Source organism: Monodon monoceros, unplaced genomic scaffold, assembly GCF_005190385.1.
Source record: "Monodon monoceros isolate NGI ecotype Baffin Bay Population unplaced genomic scaffold, NGI_Narwhal_1 Super_Scaffold_1, whole genome shotgun sequence".
In the NCBI taxonomy this organism is placed as follows: Eukaryota; Metazoa; Chordata; class Mammalia; order Artiodactyla; family Monodontidae; genus Monodon; species Monodon monoceros.
The window spans coordinates 37,993,825-38,016,318 of NW_021703765.1; the positions used below are offsets into that span (position 1 = coordinate 37,993,825).

The following is a 22,494-nucleotide window of genomic DNA, read 5'->3' on the forward strand; positions in this document are numbered from 1 at the left end:
CCGAGCTCCGCCTTTTACATTTAGCCGAGAGAAGTCAACGAAAGCTTTCGGAGTCCAGGCCGGGTTTTCAAAAGCATTAAGACGGAAGTAACGGCGGGCCGGAAGTTCCAGGGCCTGCACTGGGACCAAGTGGGGAGGGGGTAGGAGGAAGACTCGGGGTAGGAATGGCGGCTCAAATTCCAATTGTGGCCACCACTTCCACTCCGGGGATAGCCCGGAACAGCAAGAAGAGGCCGGCCAGTCCTTTCCACAACGGCAGCAGCGCCGGGGGCTATACCGCCAGTAAGAAGAAAAAGGTGTCCACCTCTGGCTTTGCGCAGGTACGCTGTCACTCCCCTAATCTGCGCGTTGCCGGGGTGGAGAGCGCGTGCGCCGGGCTGCGGGGCGGGGCACTGGGAGGCGGGGCGCCTCGCGTGGGCGGGGCCCTGCAGTCGTACCTCTTGGGTAAACGCAGGTGTCTGGTGCAAATGAAACATTTTTTCCCCTTAGTTTGCATACGTGGAGTTTGGTTAAAGAATGACCCGCGTTGCATTGTCCATGAGGAGAACTGGGGAGGTGGGGAGGTTGTTATTGCCTTACTAGTAGGGACGCCCCTTCCCGTCGGGGTCGCGGTTAGAGCGAGGCTCGGGACTTTTCTTTATGTGAGTTTCAGTCAACCAGAAGTTCTCCCGTCTCACCTTCGTCCATTCTGCAGACATTTACCGAGTGCCTGTGAGGTGCAGAGCGCCCTAATGAACGGTGTGGAGGAACACAAAGATGTATTGATACAGATGATTTCCCTCATCCTCAGAAAAGTGCTTTTTTGACCCTCAGTTTCCCTGTCCCAAAGTGGATTTGGTCTTACCTCATGCGGTTGTTAATGAGGATTCAATGAGATCATGGTCCTAAGCTCTGAGCACAGCGCCTGGCACAGACTTCACAGCATCTGGGCGATCGGGGCTCTGCAATTGCTTCATTTTATTTAAAGCAATGAGAAAGCAAAGATGGAGTGTGTTATTTTGTGCTCTCCAACACATGGCGTGGCATCCTAAACCCAGAACGACATTCTAGAGATATTAACTGTCTATGGCTTCCTCCGTCGATAATTGGTAGTGCATTTTTTTCCTTTTAAAATACTTTATTGATGTATGATTTGCATACAGTACAATGCCCAAATCTTAAGAGTACTGATCAATGACTTTACATATGTATCCACCGATGTGGCCACTATCCAGATTAAGATAGAGAGCATTTCCAAGAGCCCCAGAATATTCCCTGGTGACCCTTTCCAGTTAGTACTCTCTTCCCTCCCTGCCAGAGGTAACCAGTACTCTGACATCTCTCACCATAGATTGACTTTGCGTTTTTGAGCAGAATATAAATGGAATCATACAGAGCATATTCTCTTGTGCCTGCTTGGATTTCTCTGTGAAAAAATGTTTGTGAGAGTTATTCATTAATGTTATTACCTGTATCAGTACATAGAGTATATTGTGTAAATATACCACAACTGATGGACATTTGAGTTGTTTACAGTTTTTGCTCTTATGCATAAGCTGTTCTGAACATTCCCAAAAATCTGGGTAGATACATGCTTTCATTTCTCTTGGGTAAATGGATAGTAGTGGAATTGCTGGATCATGAGGTAGACACACATTGAACTTAGAAATTGTTAAACAGTATTTCCCAAAGTAGTCGCACTGTTGTGCATTCTCAGCAGCAGGGTATGAGAGTTCCAGTTGCTCTACATCCTCAACAATACTTGGCATCAAGTCTTTCATTTTAGCCATTCTGATGGTTGTGTCATGGTATTTCTTTGTTTTAGTTTTTGTGTCTCAGATTACTAATGATGTCATCACTATTTAATTTGCTTTTGACCATTCCGATATCTTCTGTGAAGTGCCTGATTTTTTTCTCATTGTGTTGTTGTTTTTTGGGTTTTTTTTAATTGTTAATGTATAGGAGTTCTTTATATATTATTGGTTGGAGTCCTTTGCCAGATATATGCATTGCGAGTACTTTCTCCCAGTATGTGCACGGTGCATGTTGATATCCAGCTGTGCTGAGACCAAGGAATGTAGTCAGTACACATTGGGAGGAATGATTGTTTTGACCCTAAAGGTAGCATTGATCATCAGCTCCTCCACAGCAGGCTTCAGAGGGTGGACGAATGCCTTCAGGATGCTGGGAATTCCCAGTAACCCAGCTTGGTGGAAATCACAACTCTGGTGGCCTTAGAGCTCTCAGTGAGGGGATGGGCTGCCTAGGTACTCCCTGTGGGTCTTCTCCATCTCATCAGCCTCAGCGAGTCCTCAGGCTAGAAAGAGAAGGGCATTCCCTGGAAAGGTGAATTCTTTTCTTTGTTCTCCTCTTCCCAGCTGGCATTTAACTAATGAGGTATACAGTTACCTGACTGCCACCCTCAGCATCTCATGAAGAAGGAAAAAAACTTGACTTCTATCTCCAGAAAGGAGTTTTAGCTGTTTTTTTTTTTTTTTTCCTGCTCTAACATAACATTCCATCCTAGTTCCCTTGTCCACAGCAAATGCAGGCATTTGCGCAATGCTGCCCTGAGGGCTGTCTGGAGTCTTCCTGAATTGACCCTTATCTGTGTTCCCTCCTCAGCCTTTCTGTCCCGTTTCAGTTGAGCTCAGTCAGCAAGAATTTATTTCTGTTATGTCTCCAGCAGTATGCTTAAGACATTTCAAGGGATTATAGCTTGTCCCTGACATCCCAAAATCCTTCCAGGAGGAGAGAATGACCTACACATATTGTATTAGTTTTCTATTGCTGTCGTAACAAATGACCACAAATTTAGTAGCTTAAGTAACACCTATGAGTTCCTGGTTCTGTAGGTCAGAAGTCCTGGCACAACAAGAGTGGTTTTGTTCCCTGCTCAGGGTGTCACCAAGCTGAAATCAAAGAGTTGGCCGGGCTAGTTTGTTGCCTGGATGCTCTGGGGGAAAATCTTTTTTTGAGGCTCACTCAGGTTGTTGGCAGAATTCAGTTCTTTGCAGTGGTAGGGCTGAGGTCCCTGTCTCCTTGCTGTCGATTTGTCACTGTCCACATTCCTAGCCACATGGCCTCCTCCATCTTTATTTATTTATGTATTCATTATTATTGGGGTATAGTTGCTTTACAATGTTGTGTTAGTTTCTGCTGTACAATGAAGTGAATCAGCTATGTGTATACATATATCCTCTCCCTCTTGGACCTCCCTCCCACCCTCTCCCCTTCCCACCCATCTACGTCACCACAGAGCCCCGGCTGAGCTCCCTGAGCTATGCAGTAGGTTCCCACTAGCTATCCGTTTTACACATGGTAGTGTATATATGTCAATCCCAATCTCCCAACTCATCCCACCCCCCTTCCCCCCACCCCCTGTCCACACTTCCATTCTCTACGTCTGCATCTCTATTCCTGCCCCACAAATAGGCTCCTCTGTACCCTTTTTCTAGGTTCCACATATATGCCTTAATATACGATATTTGTTTTTCTCTTTCTGACTTACTTCACTCCGTATGACAGACTCTGGGTCCATCCACGTCGCTACAAAATGACCCAATCTCGTTCCTTTTTATGGCTGAGTAATATTCCATTGTATATATGTACCACGTCTTCTTTATCTGTGAAGCCAGCTATGGAGAATCTCTTTTGTGTCTAATCTCTCTCACACCTCAAATGTCTCTGACTTCTCTTGTCTCTGACTCTTTAGAGAGCTTGTGTGATTAGGGCAGGCCCACCAGGATAGTCTCTTGTTAAGATCAGCTGACTTGATACCTTAATTATATGTCAAATATAAGATATATATTGCAAATCCCTTAAATATATCTCAGATCCCTTCACAGTGGTATGTACATTAGTGGTGCATTTGCTTAAAAATGGGGAGAAGGGGTGTATACACCAGAGGCCAGGAATCTTAAGGGCCACCTGTGAATTCTACCTATCACATATCTGAAACAGTTAGGAAAATCTCGTCATTTCTAACCATGTCCCAAAGCCAATTATAGGTCTTCTCTGGTATTGGTGCCTTAGTGGTGGGACACAGGAAGATGTGGATTCAGCGTAGGTGATGGTCATCAGAGAAGGAGAGGTGGGGAGGGAGAAGCGGGACTAGAGGTGGCCTTTGAGGGGTGGTGGGTTTGGATGGGGAAGGCCTTCCAGAGTCGGCGCCGTGTACATGTATGAGATTGCTCAAGGTTTCATCAGTGAGAAATGAGTGGGTTTTTTAATATAAATGATTGTAGTTCTTGAGTTAAAAGGGACTTTAGAGATCTTTCAGTATCGAAATTTCAGTAGTTTCCGCTATTTTGTGTCTTACAAAAAAGCAGTGTCTGTAAAACTTTCATGGGGTTTAAAAATTTATAAAGGACATTTACATAGACATTAGAGTGCTTTTTGAAATTGGTGAAAATAACTCGATGGATTCTTAAGGTGGGTTTTACTTTCCAGAATGTGCATGCCATTTCTAAAGTAAAATTGAGTGACTAGATGAAATTTAGAGGGCTTTCTGCTTGGAAGTCCTCAGGGGTTGAAGGGAATATTTTTGATCTAAAAGTATTCTGAGCAAAGCATTTATAGACGTCTCCTTTATGTCAGCCCTAGAAAATGGTATTAAATAGTTTAGTAGGACTAAAACAATATTGTTTTATTATTCCATCAAGATGAATCTTTAGTTCAACAGAAATTATTGGTGTTTATGCTTGCTAAGTTGTACACATTGTCACAGAATTACAATTCTGTGTTTGGACTTGTATTTTCAGTATAAGTAATATAGTTATTGATTAATTACATCATAATCTGGAAAGTGCCATCTCCCATCCATTCTGGTCACGATATTTTGAAAATGATTAGCGTTAACTTGGGCTGGAGAACAGATACACTGTGCTGTGCTAAAGTGACAGCAGTCATGATAAATAACAATAATATTTATTGGGCATTTGACAGCAGTCATGATAAATAACAATAATATTTATTGGGCATTTAGTGTGTACCAAATGTTGTTCTAGGCACCTTCTAAGTACTATCTCATTTAATTCTCTGTGAATTGTTATTCTGCAGGTAAAAAGACAGGAGCATAGAGAGGTTAAGTCACTTTTCCATGGTCACACAGCTAACAAGTTCGTAGGGTCAGTATTGGGACCCAGACAGACCGTCCAGAGTCCACCTTTTTTTTTTTCTTGACTGCCTCTCTTAATATCACTCTTACCAGTCTCTACCTTAGAAGATGTAATTGGATCTCTAATGTAACCAAATCCAAGGTGCAGAGAAAAGCTTTGGGGGGGAATTTTATTAGCTCAATACAGGGCATTTTAGACTTTGCAAGCGCCTATTCAAGTTAATAAAATCTACAGAGACACCTAATTGACCTACAGACTGAGTGTTACCTAACAGGCTGATTGTGATGGTGAAGCAGTTAGCAAAGCGTCTAAATAAGTTGAGAGGCAGCAGGTGCTTCTTTCGAAGGTTAGTGCAGAGCGCAGGTGATGGTACAATCTTCTGTAATTGGAGGCATCCAGAGAACACTGGACTGATTGGATGTATTCATCTAAAAAATAATCATTCTACCCCACCTTTTAAAAAAATCATGATAATGTTAATTTTCTTTTTTCTATTTTTAAAGTGGACACAAAACGTCAGCCAGTCTTCTTCCCCCACAATTATTATAATTTGTGTTTTCTATGTGTTGATATAGTTTTTCAGAAACTGTATTTGGTGTATAACATTGCATGCCCTGCTTTTCACTTAGCACTGTTTTCTTTTTGTTTGTTTGTTTGTTTTTGGTTGCACCACACAACATATGGGATGTGGGATCTTAGTTCCACAACCAGGGATCGAACCTGCGCCCCCTACCCTGGAAGTGCAGAGTCTTAACCACTGGACCGCCAGGGAAGTCCCACTTAGCACTGTTTCTTGACCCTTTCTCTATGTTGATAGTCTTCTCAAGGAATTAAGTGCTTTTAATTGACTTGATCGAATGTTAGGTTGCATCTCACTTTTTTGGTGTTTCAAGTAACCCTACAGTAAGTAACCCTGCAGTTTTAGACTAGGGTCAGGTATTTGAATCTAGACTACTATTAGATAGATGTAACTGGGCATTGGACTCATGAATGATAAGACAGAAGACATTTGTCTCCCTTCTGTGTAACCACAGACAGAAGGCCCCCTTTCAGCCTGAGTCAGGGCCCTGCAGGCTGCCAAGGAGACACGAAGTGGTGCATTTGGGCTCTGGTCGGGCGAGCTGAGGCCTTGCTGACTCTGGAGCAGTCCTTTGATGGCGGGCCGGGTTCCTCTTCCTTGGGGCTTAATCAGCTCTCTTCGTGCTGCAAAGAGGGGACAGCCCTTAGGGCCGGGCGTCATTCCTTTCCTCTGATCTCAGGGCTTTTGTGTCTTGGGGCGGGACAGTTCAGCTCCTAAAGTCTCTTAGTGTGAATAATGGTTTAGTAACATGGAAACTATACATCATTTCAGATTGTACTTCACTGCAGCCCAGCCTCACAGACTTGAACCTCCCCTTGACAGTACGTCTCTCCCTCTCATCCCATCACTAACAGACCCGGGCGTCCAGCTTGGCTGAAGCCCAGGGGAGGGGAAGAACGAGGGCGCAGTACCATGGAGGGTGGGTTTAAAGAGGAAAGAAAAGCAGAAAACCCCACTCAGGGCCCAGAGTCGGGTGTTCTTTTGCATCTGGTCAGAGAGGGAAGCAAGCCTTCACTGTTGCAGAGGCAGCAAGCGGCCCCAGATTGACGTGGCCTAGTTGGTGTCAGGATGGCGTCCTTTCCTGTCCCATCCTCAGCGTGACTCCTCAGCGGGGTTTGGCCTGCTGATGAGGGAGGAGATAAGGATGGGGTGGCCAGACGAACAGGAGGGTTCGGTTGTGGAAGTCAGCGCTTGAGCGCATCACCCTCACCCGCTTCTTGCTGCTGGAGCGGCTGATGCAGACCCCTGACCCTCTCTTCCCATTGCCTCCCGTCCTCTGTCCTCTGTCCGCTGGCATGTCCTCTCCCGGGGGCGGGCGCCCAGACCTGCCAACCCATGTGGGCTGCAAGGCACCTGCTTTCCTCCGCCGCCTCTGGGGCCGCACCCCTGCCCAAGTCCAGCAAGGTGTTCCTGTTGCATCCCCCTGGGTCTCCCGGGACCTGGGAGCAAACAGCCGACCTCAAAGGATGCCCTTGTTCCCTCCCGGGATTTCACTGTGCACCCGGCGCCTTTGAGCCCCCCACTAGGAGTCAGGGAAGAAGCAGACGGAGAGAGGGAGGAACGCAGGCTGTTCTGGCCCACGAGAAAAAGCCAAGGTCCCTGCTGAGGATGGCGGCCTGCAACCTGGGCGTGTTCCACGGGTAGTTCTGGAATCACCATAGGAGGCCTTGGGGCCTGGTTCTTCATTTCCCTCTAGTATCTCCTCTTTGCTTCTGAACAGTTCCGTTTGTTTATTTTCTCCCAGATGGAAACAACATTATGTAAGCAGTCATTTTCTTTATGAAAATCTCAAATGAAGTTGAAACTTACAGCGGATCTGGCCCTGGGAAACCTTTTTCACATTCCACCTGTTTTTCCTGAGTTGGCCCTGGCTGGCTTGGCTTTTCTGCTCTGACGTGATGCTCACTGCATAGTTAGCAGTGTTGATTTTCCCTCTCTCCCTTAACTTAGGCTGCCCTGTAGGCCCAGCCTCCTGGCAGCCCCCACCCACCGGACTGCTCCTCGCTGGTGTCTTGCTGTGCCCTTGTGAATTATTGGATTCCTGGGGAAAATAGCCCCTATGCTTCTTCTGACACTGGCAGGTGCCACCACCTCTTTTTTTTTTTTTTTTGCTGTACGCGGGCCTCTCACTGCTGTGGCCTCTCCCGTTGCGGAGCACAGGCTCCGGGCGCACAGGCTCAGCGGCCGTGGTTCACGGGCCCAGCCGCTCCGCGGCATGTGGGATCTTCCCGGACCGGGGCACGAACCCGTGTCCCCTGCATCGGCAGGCGGACTCTCAACCACTGCGCCACCAGGGAAGCCCGCCACCACCTCTTGACAGAGCAGGTCCCTGTCACTCTTCTCCATCTGCATGCCAGCCATTGCTTCCTCCCCAGGGCCCGTGGCTCATTCGCTGTTAGGTTGGCAGCTGGCTGTGTGCGGGGGAGGGTCTCACATGGCCACTGTATTTTTTTAATCCTCTAAATATTTTAGTGTGGATTTCCTAAAACCAAAGGCATTCTCATACATATATAACAGCAGTACAGTGGTCAAATTTAGGGAATGAACGTTGAAGCGGCACTGATACCTCATATACAGACCTTATTCTCGTCCTTTGTCTGGTCCAGGATCCAGCCTAGGCTCACACTTTGCACTTAGTTGTCATGTCTTTTTAGCCTCCTGTCATGTGGAACAGTCTTTATCTTTCATGACCATGACACTTCTGAAGAGCACCGCTCACTGTTTCATAGACTCTTCCTCAGTTTGGGCTTGTCTGATATTTCCTCGTGATTAGATTTGGGTGATACATTTTGGCAGGAGTAGAGAAGGATGCTGTTCCCTTCTCCGCGCTTCATGTCGTGGAACTTGATGTCGATCCACCCCGTTGCGGGTGATGTGTCTGTGAGCACTTAGTAAGTTAGTGTCTGCCAGTTTTCTCCACTATGAGGTTATTATGTTCCTGTTTGTATTAAAGTATCAGTGTCTTGAGACTGTGTATATCCTGTTTCTCTTCACACTTTTGCCAACCACTTTTCGTGTCTGTTGATGGTTCCTGCCTGCAACAGTTATTATAGTGCTGGTTGCCAAAAGGTGATTTTCTAATTCCTTCTTTCCTTCTACAGTTATTAGAATCCTGCTGTGAGCAAGAGCTTTCTCTTCTCTCCCATTTCCTTTGCATTCTTACGATCCGTGTTTGTATTCGTCCATTCTCATTTTGTTCTCTGGGTCACAATCCATTACTAGCCTTCTTCATTCAGTCTTTCATACATTTATTTGTTTATTTGTAACAGCTTTATTGAGATATAATTTGTATACCGTAAAATTCACGCCTTTAGAATGTACAGTTCAGTGGTTTATAGTAAATTTACTGAGTTGTGCTACCATCACTACTATCTTATTGTCGAATATTTCCATGACCGCCCAAAGCAACCCCCTCCCCATTACCAGTCACTCCCCATTCCCCTGTCCTGCCAGCTCCTGATAAACCCCTCATCTACTTTCTACCTCTATGAATTTGACTACTTTAGGTACCTCAGATAAGTGGAATCATACAATATGTGGCTTTTTGTGTCTGGCTTCTTTCAGTTAGCATAATATATTCAAGGTTTATCCATGTTGTAGCATGTATCGGTACTTCATTCCTTCTTACAGTTGAATAATACTCCATTGTATGGATAAGCCACAGTTTGTTTATGCATTCATTAGTTGATGGACATTTAGGTTGTTTATGCTTTTGAGCTATCATGAATAACGCTTCTATGACTATTTATATATGTATTTTTGCATAGACATATGTTTTCAATTCTCTTGGGTATATACCTAGGAGTTGAATTTGGGGGTCATATGATAATTCTATGTTTAACATTTTGAGGACCCAGCAGACTGTTGTTTTTTTTTATTACATCTTTATTGGAGTATAATTGCTCTACAATGTTGTGTTAGTTTCTGCTTTATAACAAAGTGAATCAGCTATACGTATACATATATCCCCATATTCCCTCCCTCTTGCGTCTCCCTCCCACCTTCCCTATCCCACCCCTCTAGGTGGTCACAAAGCACCGAGCTGATCTCCCTGTGCTATGTGGCTGCTTCCCACTAGCTATCTATTTTACATTTGGTAGTGTATATATGTCCATGCCACTCTCTCACTTCATCCCAGCTTACCCTCTACCCGCCTGCTCCCCCACCCCGTGTCCTCAAGTCCATTCTCTACATCTGTGTCTTTATTTCTGTCCTGCCCCTAGTTTCATCAGAACCAATTTTTTTTAGATTCCATATATATGTGTTAGCACACAGTTTCTGTTTTTCTTTCTGACTTACTTCACTCTGTATGACAGACTCTAGGTCCATCCACCTCACTACAAATAGCTCAATTTCATATCTTTTTATGGCTGAGTAATATTCCATTGTATCTATGTGCCACATCTTCTTTATCCATTCATCTCTCGATGGACACTTAGGTTGCTTCCATGCCCTGGCTATCGTAAATAGTGCCAGGAGACTGTTTTTCAAAGTGATTGCACCCTTTTACATTCTCACAAGCAATGTATGAGGGTTCTAGTTTCTCCACATCCTCACCAACACATTATTATGTCCTTAAGTGTAGCCATCCTAGTGGGTGTGAAGTGATATCTCATTGTGGTTTTGATTTCTATTTCCCTACTGACTCATGATGTTGAGCAAATTGTCCAGATTTGGCCAGTGGGAACCTCTTCAAACTGACTCCTATGTCCTTTAATTTACGCCCATCACTTTTCGAGTGCTGTAATGGACTTGAACTGTGTCCCTTCAAGGTTCATATGTTAAAGTCCTAACCCCCAGCATGCCTCAGAATATTACTGTATTTAGAAATAATGCCGTTAAGGAGGTAATTAAGGTTAAATGAGGTCATAAGGGTGGAGCCCTAATTCAGTATGACTGGTGTCCTTATAAGAAGAGGGAAAGGGATGGGGTGGGGAGGGCGTGTATACAGAGAAAAGACCATGTGAGGACACAGTGAGAAGATGGCCATCCACAAGCCAAAGAGATAGATCTCAGCCAAAGAGATAGATAGAACAGACTTGTGGTTGTCAGGGGACGGGGTGGGGGGAGGATGGGTTGGGAGTTTGGGGTTAGCAGGTGCAAACTATTATATATAGAATGGATAAACAACAAGGTCCTACTGTATAGCACAGAGAACTATACTCAATATCCTGTGATAAACTGTAGTGGAAAGAATATGAAAAAGAATGTATATATATGTATAATTGAGTCACTTTGCTGTACTGCAGAAATTAATACAACATTGTAAATCAACTATACTTCAATAAAATAAAATTTTAAAAAACAATTTTAAAAAAAGAGAGAGAGAGACAGGTCTCTGGAAAACCCAACCCTGCTGACACCTTGATCTTGAACTTCTAGTCTCCAGAACTGTAAGAAAATAAGTTTCTGTTATTTAAACCACCCAGTCTGTGGTATTTTGTTAGGCAGCTCTAGCAAACTGATACAAGCGTTTTCTTACTTGCTGGTGCCACAAGGCTCATCTTGTACTTTCCTGCCCCAGCCCTGGAATCAGCCATTTCTTCAAAGCTTACTAGTTCTTGGAGAACAATATTTAGAAACCAGGATCTATACCTGGTGTCCCTATTGTTTATTGTTCCCAGCCATCTCCATGGAAGAGCTAGGAAATGTGTGTGTGTGTGTGAAGCACCCCCCGTGCTTTGACATCATATAGAATTTAAGAAACTCATGAGGCTAATGATAGTCTATTATATTTACCCCAGTTTTTTTCACTCATTCCATTGTTCCCCTTTTCTTTCTGAAGTTCCCAGTCTTCTGTTATTGTTTTTTTATGTTTTCATAACAGTAGGTGATATCTGGACTTTCCAGTGCCATTGGATATGAGTTTCAGGAAACACTGAGCCTGGATCACTTAACGCCTCTGTATCCATTTCTGTGTTTATCTGTCTGTATATATGTTAGAAACCATGGATTCCTATTGCTAACCTGTGATTTCCATTCAATAGCACAAGGTTCATTCTAGCCGCCCCTCATTCCTTATTTGCCTCATCTTAGAAGATGTGTAGTTTCAGAATTATTAACCGGTACCCTTGTGAGAAACAAACCTACCAATTGTTCCTGGTTCTTTTTGCCTCTAACCTTAGGTTATATGGTAAGAATACTATGTTCACATCACTAACGTTATTTCTCCCTTCCTCCCCTTCAGTGTGGTTGAGTTATTCATTCAAACCTCGGTTAAATTGGTTTTTGTTTGTATTCCATTTTCTCTATCTGCTGCCCGATCCTTGCTGGTTGGTTTTATTTATTTGTTTGTTTGTATGTGAAACTTTAACATGGTTCAAAAGGTCAAAACTTTACAAATAACTATACTTGGAGAAGTTTACTCCTCTCTCATCTTTTCCCATCTCCCCTTCCTCGCACCGTGTTCCCTTGTGCCCTATAGGTAACCAAGCCCAGTCATTTCTGAATTATCCTTCCTGTGTTTCTTTGGGTTTGGCCACTGCATCCCATCCAGAGACGATTCCTTACAGTGAACTCCAGAGCATACACATCTCAAATACTGATGCTGGCATGGAGTGACGCTGCGTTGTCTTATTCCTTAACTCCAATCAGTTAATCAGTCAGTGATTATTTGGGGCTTACTCTGTGCCAGGCACTGGGTTAGATGCAGGGCACGGAAGCCTGGGCCAGATGGTGAAGCAGGTTGTTCTGACCCCCTGTGCCTTCTCACCCTTGGAATCTGTCCCTTCCCTCATCTGCTCACCTCTCTCCTTTGTCTCTCCTTCTTCTGGTCTGTTGTTCCCTGCCTGTTTCACAAAGCTGTTGTTATTTCAGTGACTAACCAAGACTTAAATACTATGAGTCATGTATCCAATTTATGATATTACTCTTACAAATAGTCAACACTAAATAACATTGACAACTGGCCAGAACTACTCAAGCTAACGTTGGTTACTGATTAAATGTGATGGGAAAAATCAAATCTTCCTCATCATATTGGGTCTCCCAGGACACATGTATGTGCAGAAATACTATGACCATGAAGGAAAAATCCCAAGGGCAATAAAAAGTTGGTTATGTACAAAATGCTAAATCTAATCTTTGTTGCAAAAGTAAAACTGACATGGACTAATCCCAATGGAAATTTTAGTGGAGCATAAATAAAAATGGAAAAAATGGAAACTATGCTTACAGAAAATGACTCCATGGATTCTGGACCAGAAAATACAAAATACAGGAGGGAGGGGGAGCAAGAGGGGAGGCTGGAGAGGAGGCCAGGGGGCCAGACTTGTGCCTAATTCCCAGGGCGGTGGGAAGCACTGATGAGCTGTAAATAGGGGAGTTACGTCAAGTTTACATTTAGAAGTGTGTCGCTGAGTGTGCTGTAGAAAACGGAGAGGGCAAGATGTGTGCTTCTGAGGCCCTCCCCTGAACCCCAGAGCTGAGGAAGGGCCAGATAAAGGCGAAGGACTGGGGAGGGAGGGGAGGATAGGAAAAGAAAGAGAGAGGGAACTGTGGCTATAGATGGTGGGAAAAGGATGCGAAATCGGAGGCGTCTTAGTTCTTAGAGAGCTAGGCCTTGGAGGGGAGAAAAGTTAGGAAAGACCGTGAATAGGGGGAGGATAAGGTGAGGGGCAGTCCAGATAGAAGAGGGGTTGTGGGCAGAGGAGAGGGAGCACAGGCCCACAGGAGAGACCCTGGAGAGGAGTCTCAGAAGGTGTGTGAGAAGAAACTGTTCGGGGAACTATTGCAGCACGGTGGGTGGTCCCTGTCTCCCCCACCCCCCAGAACTCTCATACACTGCTGCTGGGAGTGTCAAAGAGTGCAGCCATTTAGGGAAATGATCTGTCAGTTTCTCATAAAGTTTATTCACCCTATAACCCATTCCACTAGTAGGTATTTTACCCAGGAGAAGTAAAGACACATGTCCACATAAAGACTTGTACAGAATGTTCACAGCAGCTTTATTTATAATAGCTGAAGACTGAAAATGACCCACATTTCATCAACAAGAAAATGGACAGACACATTGTGGTACATCCATACAGCGGAATACCGCCCTGCTGACTGGTATACGAATTCTGTGAAACAATCTACCAGTCTATGCAGCGACATGGACAAACCTCAAAAACTTTATGCTGAGCTAAAGAAGCCAAACACAGCAAACAGTACATGCTGTCGGATTCCGCTCATATAAATTTCTAGAACAGGCCAAAGTAACCTGGTGGAAGTCAGAACAGTGGCTGCCTGACGTTGGAAGGTATTGACTAGGAAGGGGCATGAGGGAACTTTCTGAGATGATGGAAATATTCTGCCTCGTTAGGGACCTGGATTACACAAGTGGAAGCATTTGGCAAAACTCATGAGACCTACACTTAAGATCTGCACATTTCACTGTATATAAATTATATATCAATTATAAAACAGTCTATTGCGGTCTGGGAAGATTGGAAGTGGCATTACAGATCAGAAGTGATTTCTTCCTTTGGCTTGTATTTTCTTCCTGATTCTTGGCTTCAAAGGTTCTTTGTTTTAAAGTGCATTAGCCTGCTTGTCAGGGCTCTCTCTGACGCAGCCAGCTGGCCGTGGCCCCCAGCCTGCTCTCCCTTTATTCTCCGTGCTTAGAATGCCCACATCCTCTTGTGCCCTTACGCGTACCAGCTCCATCCTGGGTTCTCCAGCCAATGAGACCCTTAAAGGGACTGGACCTTTTTTGTCTTAATGTTTCAAGACACAATTTGACAAGATGGGCAGGAGTAGGGGCCATGTGGTGTCACGGAGATGGTGGGGCCTTTGGAATTGCCTCCACCTGGGTTTGAATCCAGAGGTAATCCCTGTGTGGCCTTGAACCCGTATACCTGAGCCTCAGTTTTCTTCTGTGTAAACTGGGGATAATAGCACCCATCTTGTAGTAGTGAGACACCTGTGCTTGGCACTCAGGGGAGCCAGGAAGCCTGGCGGCTGGGGTCCTGGCTGCCTCTGCTGTGGCTTCTGCACAGCGGGTGCTGCTTCCAGGCTCTCCCCCGGTGCAGGCCGCCCGCTGGGGCTCTGGGCACACCGTCTCCCCTCGCGTGTCCGGTGCTGTCATCTTATGTCTTGTTGAGAGCTGAGTCAGGAAGCTCAGCTAAAGGACACTGACCTCGTACTATTCTTGTTATGTTTTAAGGGTATCAGCATGGAAGGCGTGAGTGAGAATAAAATGGTGCCCTCTGATTTTAGCACAGGACCTCTTGAAAAAGCTGCCAAACCTTTGCCATTTAAGGATCCCAACTTTGTGGTAAGCATCTAAGGTGTTTTAGAAATAAAAACCCAAACAACTATACCTCGGCCCCTGATCTTGCTGGGCCTGCAGCCCAGGCGGCACTGGTGCCCCGTCTCCATCAGCCCAAGTCACCGCCTCCTCCACCGTGGGCTGTTGTAGGAGCGGTAGGGGCAGGAGAAGAAGGCCCTTCCTGTTGACCTCCCAGTGTGCCAATTCCCAAGGATTTTGGTGTCCTTTGTGGAACTCATTAAAGGATACCATCTTGAGAGTGGGTCACTTCCACGATGATTGCTCACTTTCCTTCTTCATAAGATTTAGATGAGGCTTGAAATAATTAACTAAAAGAGGAGTGCTTGAGGGGTAGGATAAATTACATGATTCAGATTATACCATTGAAGTTTATTTTTCATTAATTAGCTTTGAAAATACAGCGTTAACAGTTGTAACAGATTTTTGTATTCCTTCCATTTTATTTTGTCATCGTCATAAGACAACAAAGAAAAAAAAATTTCCAGAAGGCTTGCTGTGCCATGATTGAGGCTTCCTTGGGTTTTCCTGGAGCACCAGTAATTTACAAGGTGGAGACTGGCCCTCAGAAAGGAATTTGGAGATGTGGTCATGAGTTTAAATCTAACTCTGTAGTAAATTTATTTTAAAGTAGTGGGAAATTCATGAGTGAATTCCATAAAGTTAGACCCAATAAAGGATGTGATTTTCTATGTGCATATAAAAAAAAATAACCTTTTGTTTCTACTCCATCACCAACTAACTCATATGTTTTGACAATCCAAAAGCTGTGGTTTTTTTATAAGTAAGATTGAAGTGTACGGTGTAATACTTTTTAAAAAAGCCTTAGGGTACACTGACTGCTGATTGAATGAGGGGTTTATTACAGTTATGAATATGCATAAATGTCAGGTACTGAAATGATCATCTCCACTGATTTCTGTTTCTTCCAATCCGTGTTTTCGCCTCGAGCACTCTGGCCATGGTGGCGCAGCGGCTGGCAAGAAGAATAGAACCTGGAAGAACCTGAAACAGATTCTGGCTTCTGAAAGGGCACTGCCATGGCAACTGAATGATCCTAACTGTGAGCTGACTAGAACCTCCGATGTGTTTATAATGTCAGACTAGGAACTTTCTTATAACAAACCCACATTATTGTGTTTGCATTCATGTAGAAACACTTTTTAGCTTGGGAATTTTACAGTGGCATCCACATAGGGAGATTATGTGTATATTTCCTCATAGCTATATTCTGTGTTGAACCTGTGTGTTTGCGTTGTCATGGATGTGTGGTTTTTAGTGTCACTGTTAACATTTCAGTCTGCAGCAGTAGTATGCTGCAGTATTTCCAAATCTGTGTTACGTGTTCTGCTCAACTTCCATGGAAAGTACAGGTTCGAACTTCCTTCCATCTCTTGCCCCACTGCACACGTCTTTCATGGGGGTGACTCAGACGGGTGACAAGTGAACTAGTCAGTTGCCTGGGTGTGGACATTCTGGTGTCTGGATGCTCAGATCCAATTAGTGGGTTGTTTGGCATCTCATCACATCAGGCCATGTAACTGGAGACAGTGAAAGTAGCTTGTGGGCAGATGAGCTTTCCCGTGGTTCTGCTGGAGTGGAGGGTCCCTGGGGACAGGGCAGAGCTGGATCTGGAGCCTGCACTTGGTCTATGACATCCTGCATTATTTCCCCAGAGAATTCTCTGAGTACTGAATCGCAAAGTAAAAAGTTCAGGAACATTATCAAGCAGTATTTTAGGGAAAGAAAAAAAAAAAGGGAAAGGGTCTGAACGTTTTAAAGCCAGTTTAGTTATTTTCTTTTTTTGTTTTCCCCAGACTTCAGTATTGATGCTCCTCCATCCTTTAAACCAGCTAAGAAGTATTCTGATGTTTCAGGTCTTCTTGTGAGTATAATTACATCTCTGTGTCTTACAACATTGAACTGAAAAGGAGATTTCACGGTACTGTCTATTTAGAAAGTGTTGGATATTGACACTGGTCCTGCCGGAGCCCGTGTACTCTGAACAGGTAATGGGTTTGTGCGGAAGCATTCACTCAGTTATTTAAGAGTGGCTGCAACCTGGGGCATCCATGTGGGCAGCCTGGAGCGAGGGTTGCTCCCGAAAGCAGGAGACCTGAGTGTTAGTTTCCCTTCCTCTGCTTGTTAACTATATGAGAGAACATGAAAGAAACAACAATTTCCCATTTTTATTGCTGAAGTTTAAAAAAAAATCCTGCAATTTAGAGATGATTGTATTGGGTTGGCCAAAAAGTTCGTTTGGGTTTTTCCATAAGATCTTATGGACAAACCTGAACAAATTTTTTGGCCAACCCAATACTTTAAAGAAAAAAAAATTAAACTTCTTTAAAGAGGCACTATGGTAAAGATAGTGATTTTCAAATTTATTTTTAAGCATCAGAATCCCTTTTCCAAATGAAATCTTTTACAGAATCCCCTGGAGCCCACCTGCCCACTGTGACCCCGTGTGGATCTGGTCCTCTGCCCTTTCCCCCACTCCCCACCCCAGGGACCCCTATGGTGCTTCTAGGGAAAACAGTTTGAAAACCAGCAGTGCATTTGGACAAGTGGGACTTGGGTAAGTCCCCGAACCTCAGCGACCCCAGAGAACCTCGTTTCCTTGTTTGCAGAATATGGATGAAGTGTGGAATTTCCCGCTTGCTTTCTTCATCCTTTTTCATTATTATTAAATTTGGAAGATGGGCTTCTTTTCATAACTGTAGAAATAATGAGACACCTCACTTTTTGAAGCTCATATACATCACTTAAATGCTTTACCTTTTTATGAAAATGTGTGACTCCAACTTCTGTAACACACTAAGTTAATGATATTGGGAAAGATTTTTTTGAAAATAATGTTAGTTTTCCTCTCTGAGTTAGTCATATGTTTTAGCTTTTCCTCCAAAGAGGACACACTCTTCAGAGTACTACAGACTTGTTAACATAGACCTTAAATATAATGATCCTAAAAAATAGGGAGAGTAGAAGCACTATAAAGTGACGTCTGTGTGTGTGTCTGTGTGTGTCTGTGTGTGTCTGTCTTGTGTGTTGGGTTCTTCTTTTTGCGTCCATTCATGGGCATGTATCTTTTTCGAAAGGTCCCCTGAGGGGGCTTCCATTAGAGAAAAATATTGTAGTGTTATGCTATCTCTTGTCTACTGCCTGAAGATAGTTGCCTCATATATTTGACCCATTTTAATAGTTGTTTATGGAAGGAGAGCTCATCTGGCACAAGTCATTCTGTTATGGCCCAAAGTGGAAATTTCTCCCTGTACCATTTTGTGCTGAGCTTGTAGAAGCCATGGTTTATGGCCAGACTTGGAGGGTGGCCCCTTAGAATGTAGCTTTATCCTCACCCGTATCAGGCAGCTCATCTGCTAGTGGAGTGGTTTTCACACATTAGGAGGCACGAAAGTCATTTTGAGAAGCATTGTTCCAGGCCCATTTATGCCATCGGCAAAGGACTTGTCATGTTATACATAACTAACCTATTGCCCCACTGTGTGTAAGAATTAAGACATTCTGAATAGACAAAGAACTCTACCAAATCATTGAAAGACAATCCCGTAGAAGAATCAGCCACAAGAATATGAATAGACAATTACAAGGAGGAAATACAGATGACCAATGAGCAGATGTTCAATGATAATTAGGAAAAAGACTCATCAGGTAGGAAAGAAATGAAGACATTTGGTTATATACCTTGTCACCAACATAGACAATGGACATCCTCCTACATGGCTGTCTTGAGGTGGGAGCCACATTGGTACACATTCTCGGGAAAACGATTGGCACTACCTATCGAGACAAAAAGGTAGAGGCCTACGACCTAGCAATTTGCCTTCCAGCCAGCTCCCTAGAGAAATATTGTGTCCAAGGAGCTTCATGCAGAAATGCTTATGAGAAAATGTGTTAGCAAAATATTGGAAACAACATAAAGTTCAACCAGTGGGGTAGGGCTGGGGGGTTCATACTATTCTGTGAGTTTGACGTATAGGTAACAACATGGGTAAACTTCCAAGATGTGGTGCAAAGCAGGATAAGTAGCATGGTACCACTTCAGTAAAACTCAGTACACAGTCACAAAAAATACTGGGCACTTCTCTGGTGTGTTTGTATGTGTGTGTGAGGGTATATATATAAACAAGGCCTGGAAGGGTGCCCACCTAGCAGCACTTTCCTCAGGGGAAGAAAAAGGACTTCTGGATGGTAGATGGTAGTAAAAGGAGACTTCAGTCTTATTTGCAGTGTTTTCTTTTTTTTAGAGGAGAATATGTTCACCTGTTACTTGTATAAATTAAACTTACGTAATTAAAAAGTAAAGCCGGGGGCTTCCCTGGTAGCGCAGTGGTTGAGAGTCCGCCTGCCGATGCAGGGGACACGGGTTCGTGCCCCGGTCCGGGAGGATCCCACATGCCGCAGAGCGGCTGGGCCCGTGAGCCATGGCCGCTGAGCCTGCGCGTCCGGAGCCTGTGCTCCGCAGCGGGAGAGGCCACAACAGTGAGAGGCCTGCGTACCGCAAAAAAATAAAAAATAAAATAAAGCCAGGCTCATGTTTACACTGACCCATCTGTTCCAGCCAGTGGCCATTTCCCCTGTGTTGGGGCCTGGCCGGAAGGGATGCAGGGTCACATCTGTGTTTAGCCCTTGTTACAAGGCTCTGGGTGAGATGGGGGAGCAGCATATACTGCCTGTCCCCCTGTAACAAGGGAGGCATGAAAAGCCGTGTGCTGCCTGCCCTCTGGGCAGGGGGCCTTTGCTTCATTCAGGCTGGAGGGACGGAGCCCAGAGGAGGGCAGACCGCAGGAGTCCAGCTCTTTACTTGTTCATCTCTGAGGTGTCACCCAGCCTCCTTCCCTCTGTTCAGAATACTAGGTCAGGTCTGGTCCGTGCAAGTTTTTGTTTGACCTCTTTGTTGGTGCAACAGTTCTCTGTATTCCACATTATTTGTTCAGCAGCCTTCTTAGCAGTAAGGCCTGAACTTGGGCGGGCGGGCTTGGCACAGTTTGGTGGTCGGAGTGAGGCAGCCACAGAGATGGAACCGGGCCAGGGCTGGTTCATCCATGGAGGCCAGATAATCAAAGCCAGATGCACATGCCTGCACCCCTGCTCGGAACTGCAGGGCAGCTCCCCTGCCAGTTAGTACATCTAACTGCCTCATGGCCAGGAGCCCTCAGAAGGGACCTGCTGCTGTTCTTCCAGTTAAGCCTTCCTTTATATGAGTGGCATGAAAGGAAATGTGGTACAGAAAGGCAATATCTAGATTAAGCCAAAGGATCAAAGTTTTGTTTTATATAGAACTTTAATTAATCTTAGCTTTTCAGGAATAATCTCATTTTCCTGACACACAGACCTCAGATACCTTAGGGAGAGCCCCAGTGATGGAACTGAAGAGTTTTTAGAGCATGAGAAACCCATAACTAAGTTCCCTTCAGCTTGTTGCTTCTTCACCAAGCCTCCCTCCCTCCTTAGATCCCAGCGCGTCTGGGTCCATGCAGAGACGACCAGCACTGGCGCAGACAATCCACACCTGAGTAATTGGCTGTTACGTGTCTAAACGTTAATGGCATCTTTTATAATTTTTTAAAGGAGCTCCAAATGACTCACCCTCATGTTTTCTGTTTCAAAATCTGTAGGAGCCATGTGCCTTGAGGTAGATAGTAAGTGAATATTTTCTCCACTCTGCACCCGGGGAGAACAGATCAAAAGAGACTTTTGATATATCAGTGGGAAACAAGTTCTCTTTTCTGTGACTCTCCCCATCATTCATTTGTTTGTTCATTCACTCATCCCTCATTCACGGTAGCTGAAGGCCCACTGTGCGCTCTGCATCGCACTAGGAGACAGTACAGCCAGGATCCAGTGATAAGCAAGCCACAGGGTTCTTGCCTCATGGAGACTCACAGCCTAGACTTCAGGCAGAGTCACACAGATGATAAACGTAAGAGCAACAGAGGTAAGCATTCCACCGGAGATAGGGGTGCTGAGGTGAACGTGAGGATAGGGTCCTGACTGCCTGTGGGGCAGATAAAGCTTCCCCGATGATGCGACTTCGGGATGAGCAGGTGGTCACTGGGCAAGGAAAGGGCAAATGGGCAGGACGGGAGGGAGGCGCTTAGAGCCGGGGTGGTTGGAACCGGACGGTGGGGACACGTGGCTGAGGCAGGGGCTCGGAAGGAGGGGCCCAGGCAGGGCCTGAGGAGCTGTGCTGCGGACTTGGGCCCTTGAGAGGTTTCACGAGTAAAGACATGATTGGAGCTACAGGTTGTAAAGATGCCCCTGGCTGCAGGTGTCGGATGGCAGCCCTTTCCAGTGGAGGAGGGTGGGTGGCCAGTCCGGCACTGCAGGGTAGCCCAGGGAGCCATGGAAGTGACCTGGGGGCGGTGAGGGGAAGCAGGAGAGCAGCGCACTGGGAGTAGGTGGTGTGGGGATGGGGTGCCCCCCGCCACCCCGGCCTTGGGTGACAGATCGGGAGCGTTTGTTTGAAGCAGGTGGAGTTTGAAGGCAGGGATCAGGGAGGGATGATCAGCCTGAATTCAGTTTGGACCTGTTGCTGGTAGCCCTGAGGCACCAACCACGAGGGTCCCGGTGTCTGATGTGGTTATTCACCCTTCCTCCTGTCCATACCCTGAAGCCTTTCTCAGGTCTGGGAAGACTAATGTGTCTTTGCCAAACTGAGCAATTTAGCATTCTTGGTGACAGAGTCAGACATGATGAAGACATTTTTCAGTTTCAGTAAAACAGAAAAATAATTTTTATCTTGATCTGAAATCTCAACTCCGACAACAACTTTCTGCCCTTCTCTGTGCCTGTGTCTCACCCAGGCCAGCTACACTGACCCCCAGAGCAAGCTGCGCTTCAGCACCATCGAGGAGTTTTCCTACATTCGGCGGCTGCCGTCTGACGTGGTCACGGGCTATCTGGCCCTGAGGAAGGCCACGAGCATCGTTCCCTGAGCCTGGAGAAACGGAGCATGAAGTGGAAAACTGTTTCAAAGGCAGACTTTGGACTCAAGATTTTGTTTTATGGAAACAAACTCATTCTGTCAATCTGGAAATGTCAGTGTTGGGCCTTGGAAAGAATGTTTGGCTTTAATTTAAGGAGGTTTTTTTGTTTTCCCTCCAAGTGTGATATTTCCTGTTGAATTAAATTATACTTCAGTTGTTGCCCCAAGTAAAGTTGTTTGACAAGAAAATATAAAATTGTGCTGTTAATTTAACCCAAGTAAGTCCTCGAACTTTTGCTTCAAAGCTGTGGACTCTTGTAACATGTTTAAAGACTCGACAGTGAGTCCTGACAATGAGGCTGAATTATTCCCGATCCCGGGGACTCCCTCTCTGAGCATGTTCAAATTTGTCCCTGATTGGAATGCTTGGAAGAGGTCCAGAATTGGGGCTGGAGAAGAGAGAACTGAGGAACTCACCCCGTCACACTGGGTCAGTCCTCATTCTAGGCCTTGGCCTCTGAATCAGCCTCTCTTCCCTTCCCGGCCTCCAGAACCGAGAGAGATGCATCTGTTAGTTAAGCCACTGAGTGGTCTGTGG

The 22,494-nt window shown here is 45.2% G+C and overlaps 1 protein-coding gene across 1 annotated transcript; it reads left to right on the top strand.

The window, feature by feature from the left end:
- The first annotated feature begins 6 nt into the window (after positions 1-6).
- INO80C (INO80 complex subunit C) lies at positions 7-22,169 on the top strand. The gene is made up of 5 exons (XM_029222973.1): positions 7-320; positions 14,828-14,938; positions 15,902-16,013; positions 16,768-16,835; positions 21,775-22,169. The coding sequence occupies exons 1-5, from the start codon at positions 165-167 to the stop codon at positions 21,904-21,906; spliced, it is 579 nt and encodes a 192-aa protein (XP_029078806.1). The 5' UTR covers positions 7-164; the 3' UTR covers positions 21,907-22,169.
- Positions 22,170-22,494: the final 325 nt, after the last annotated feature.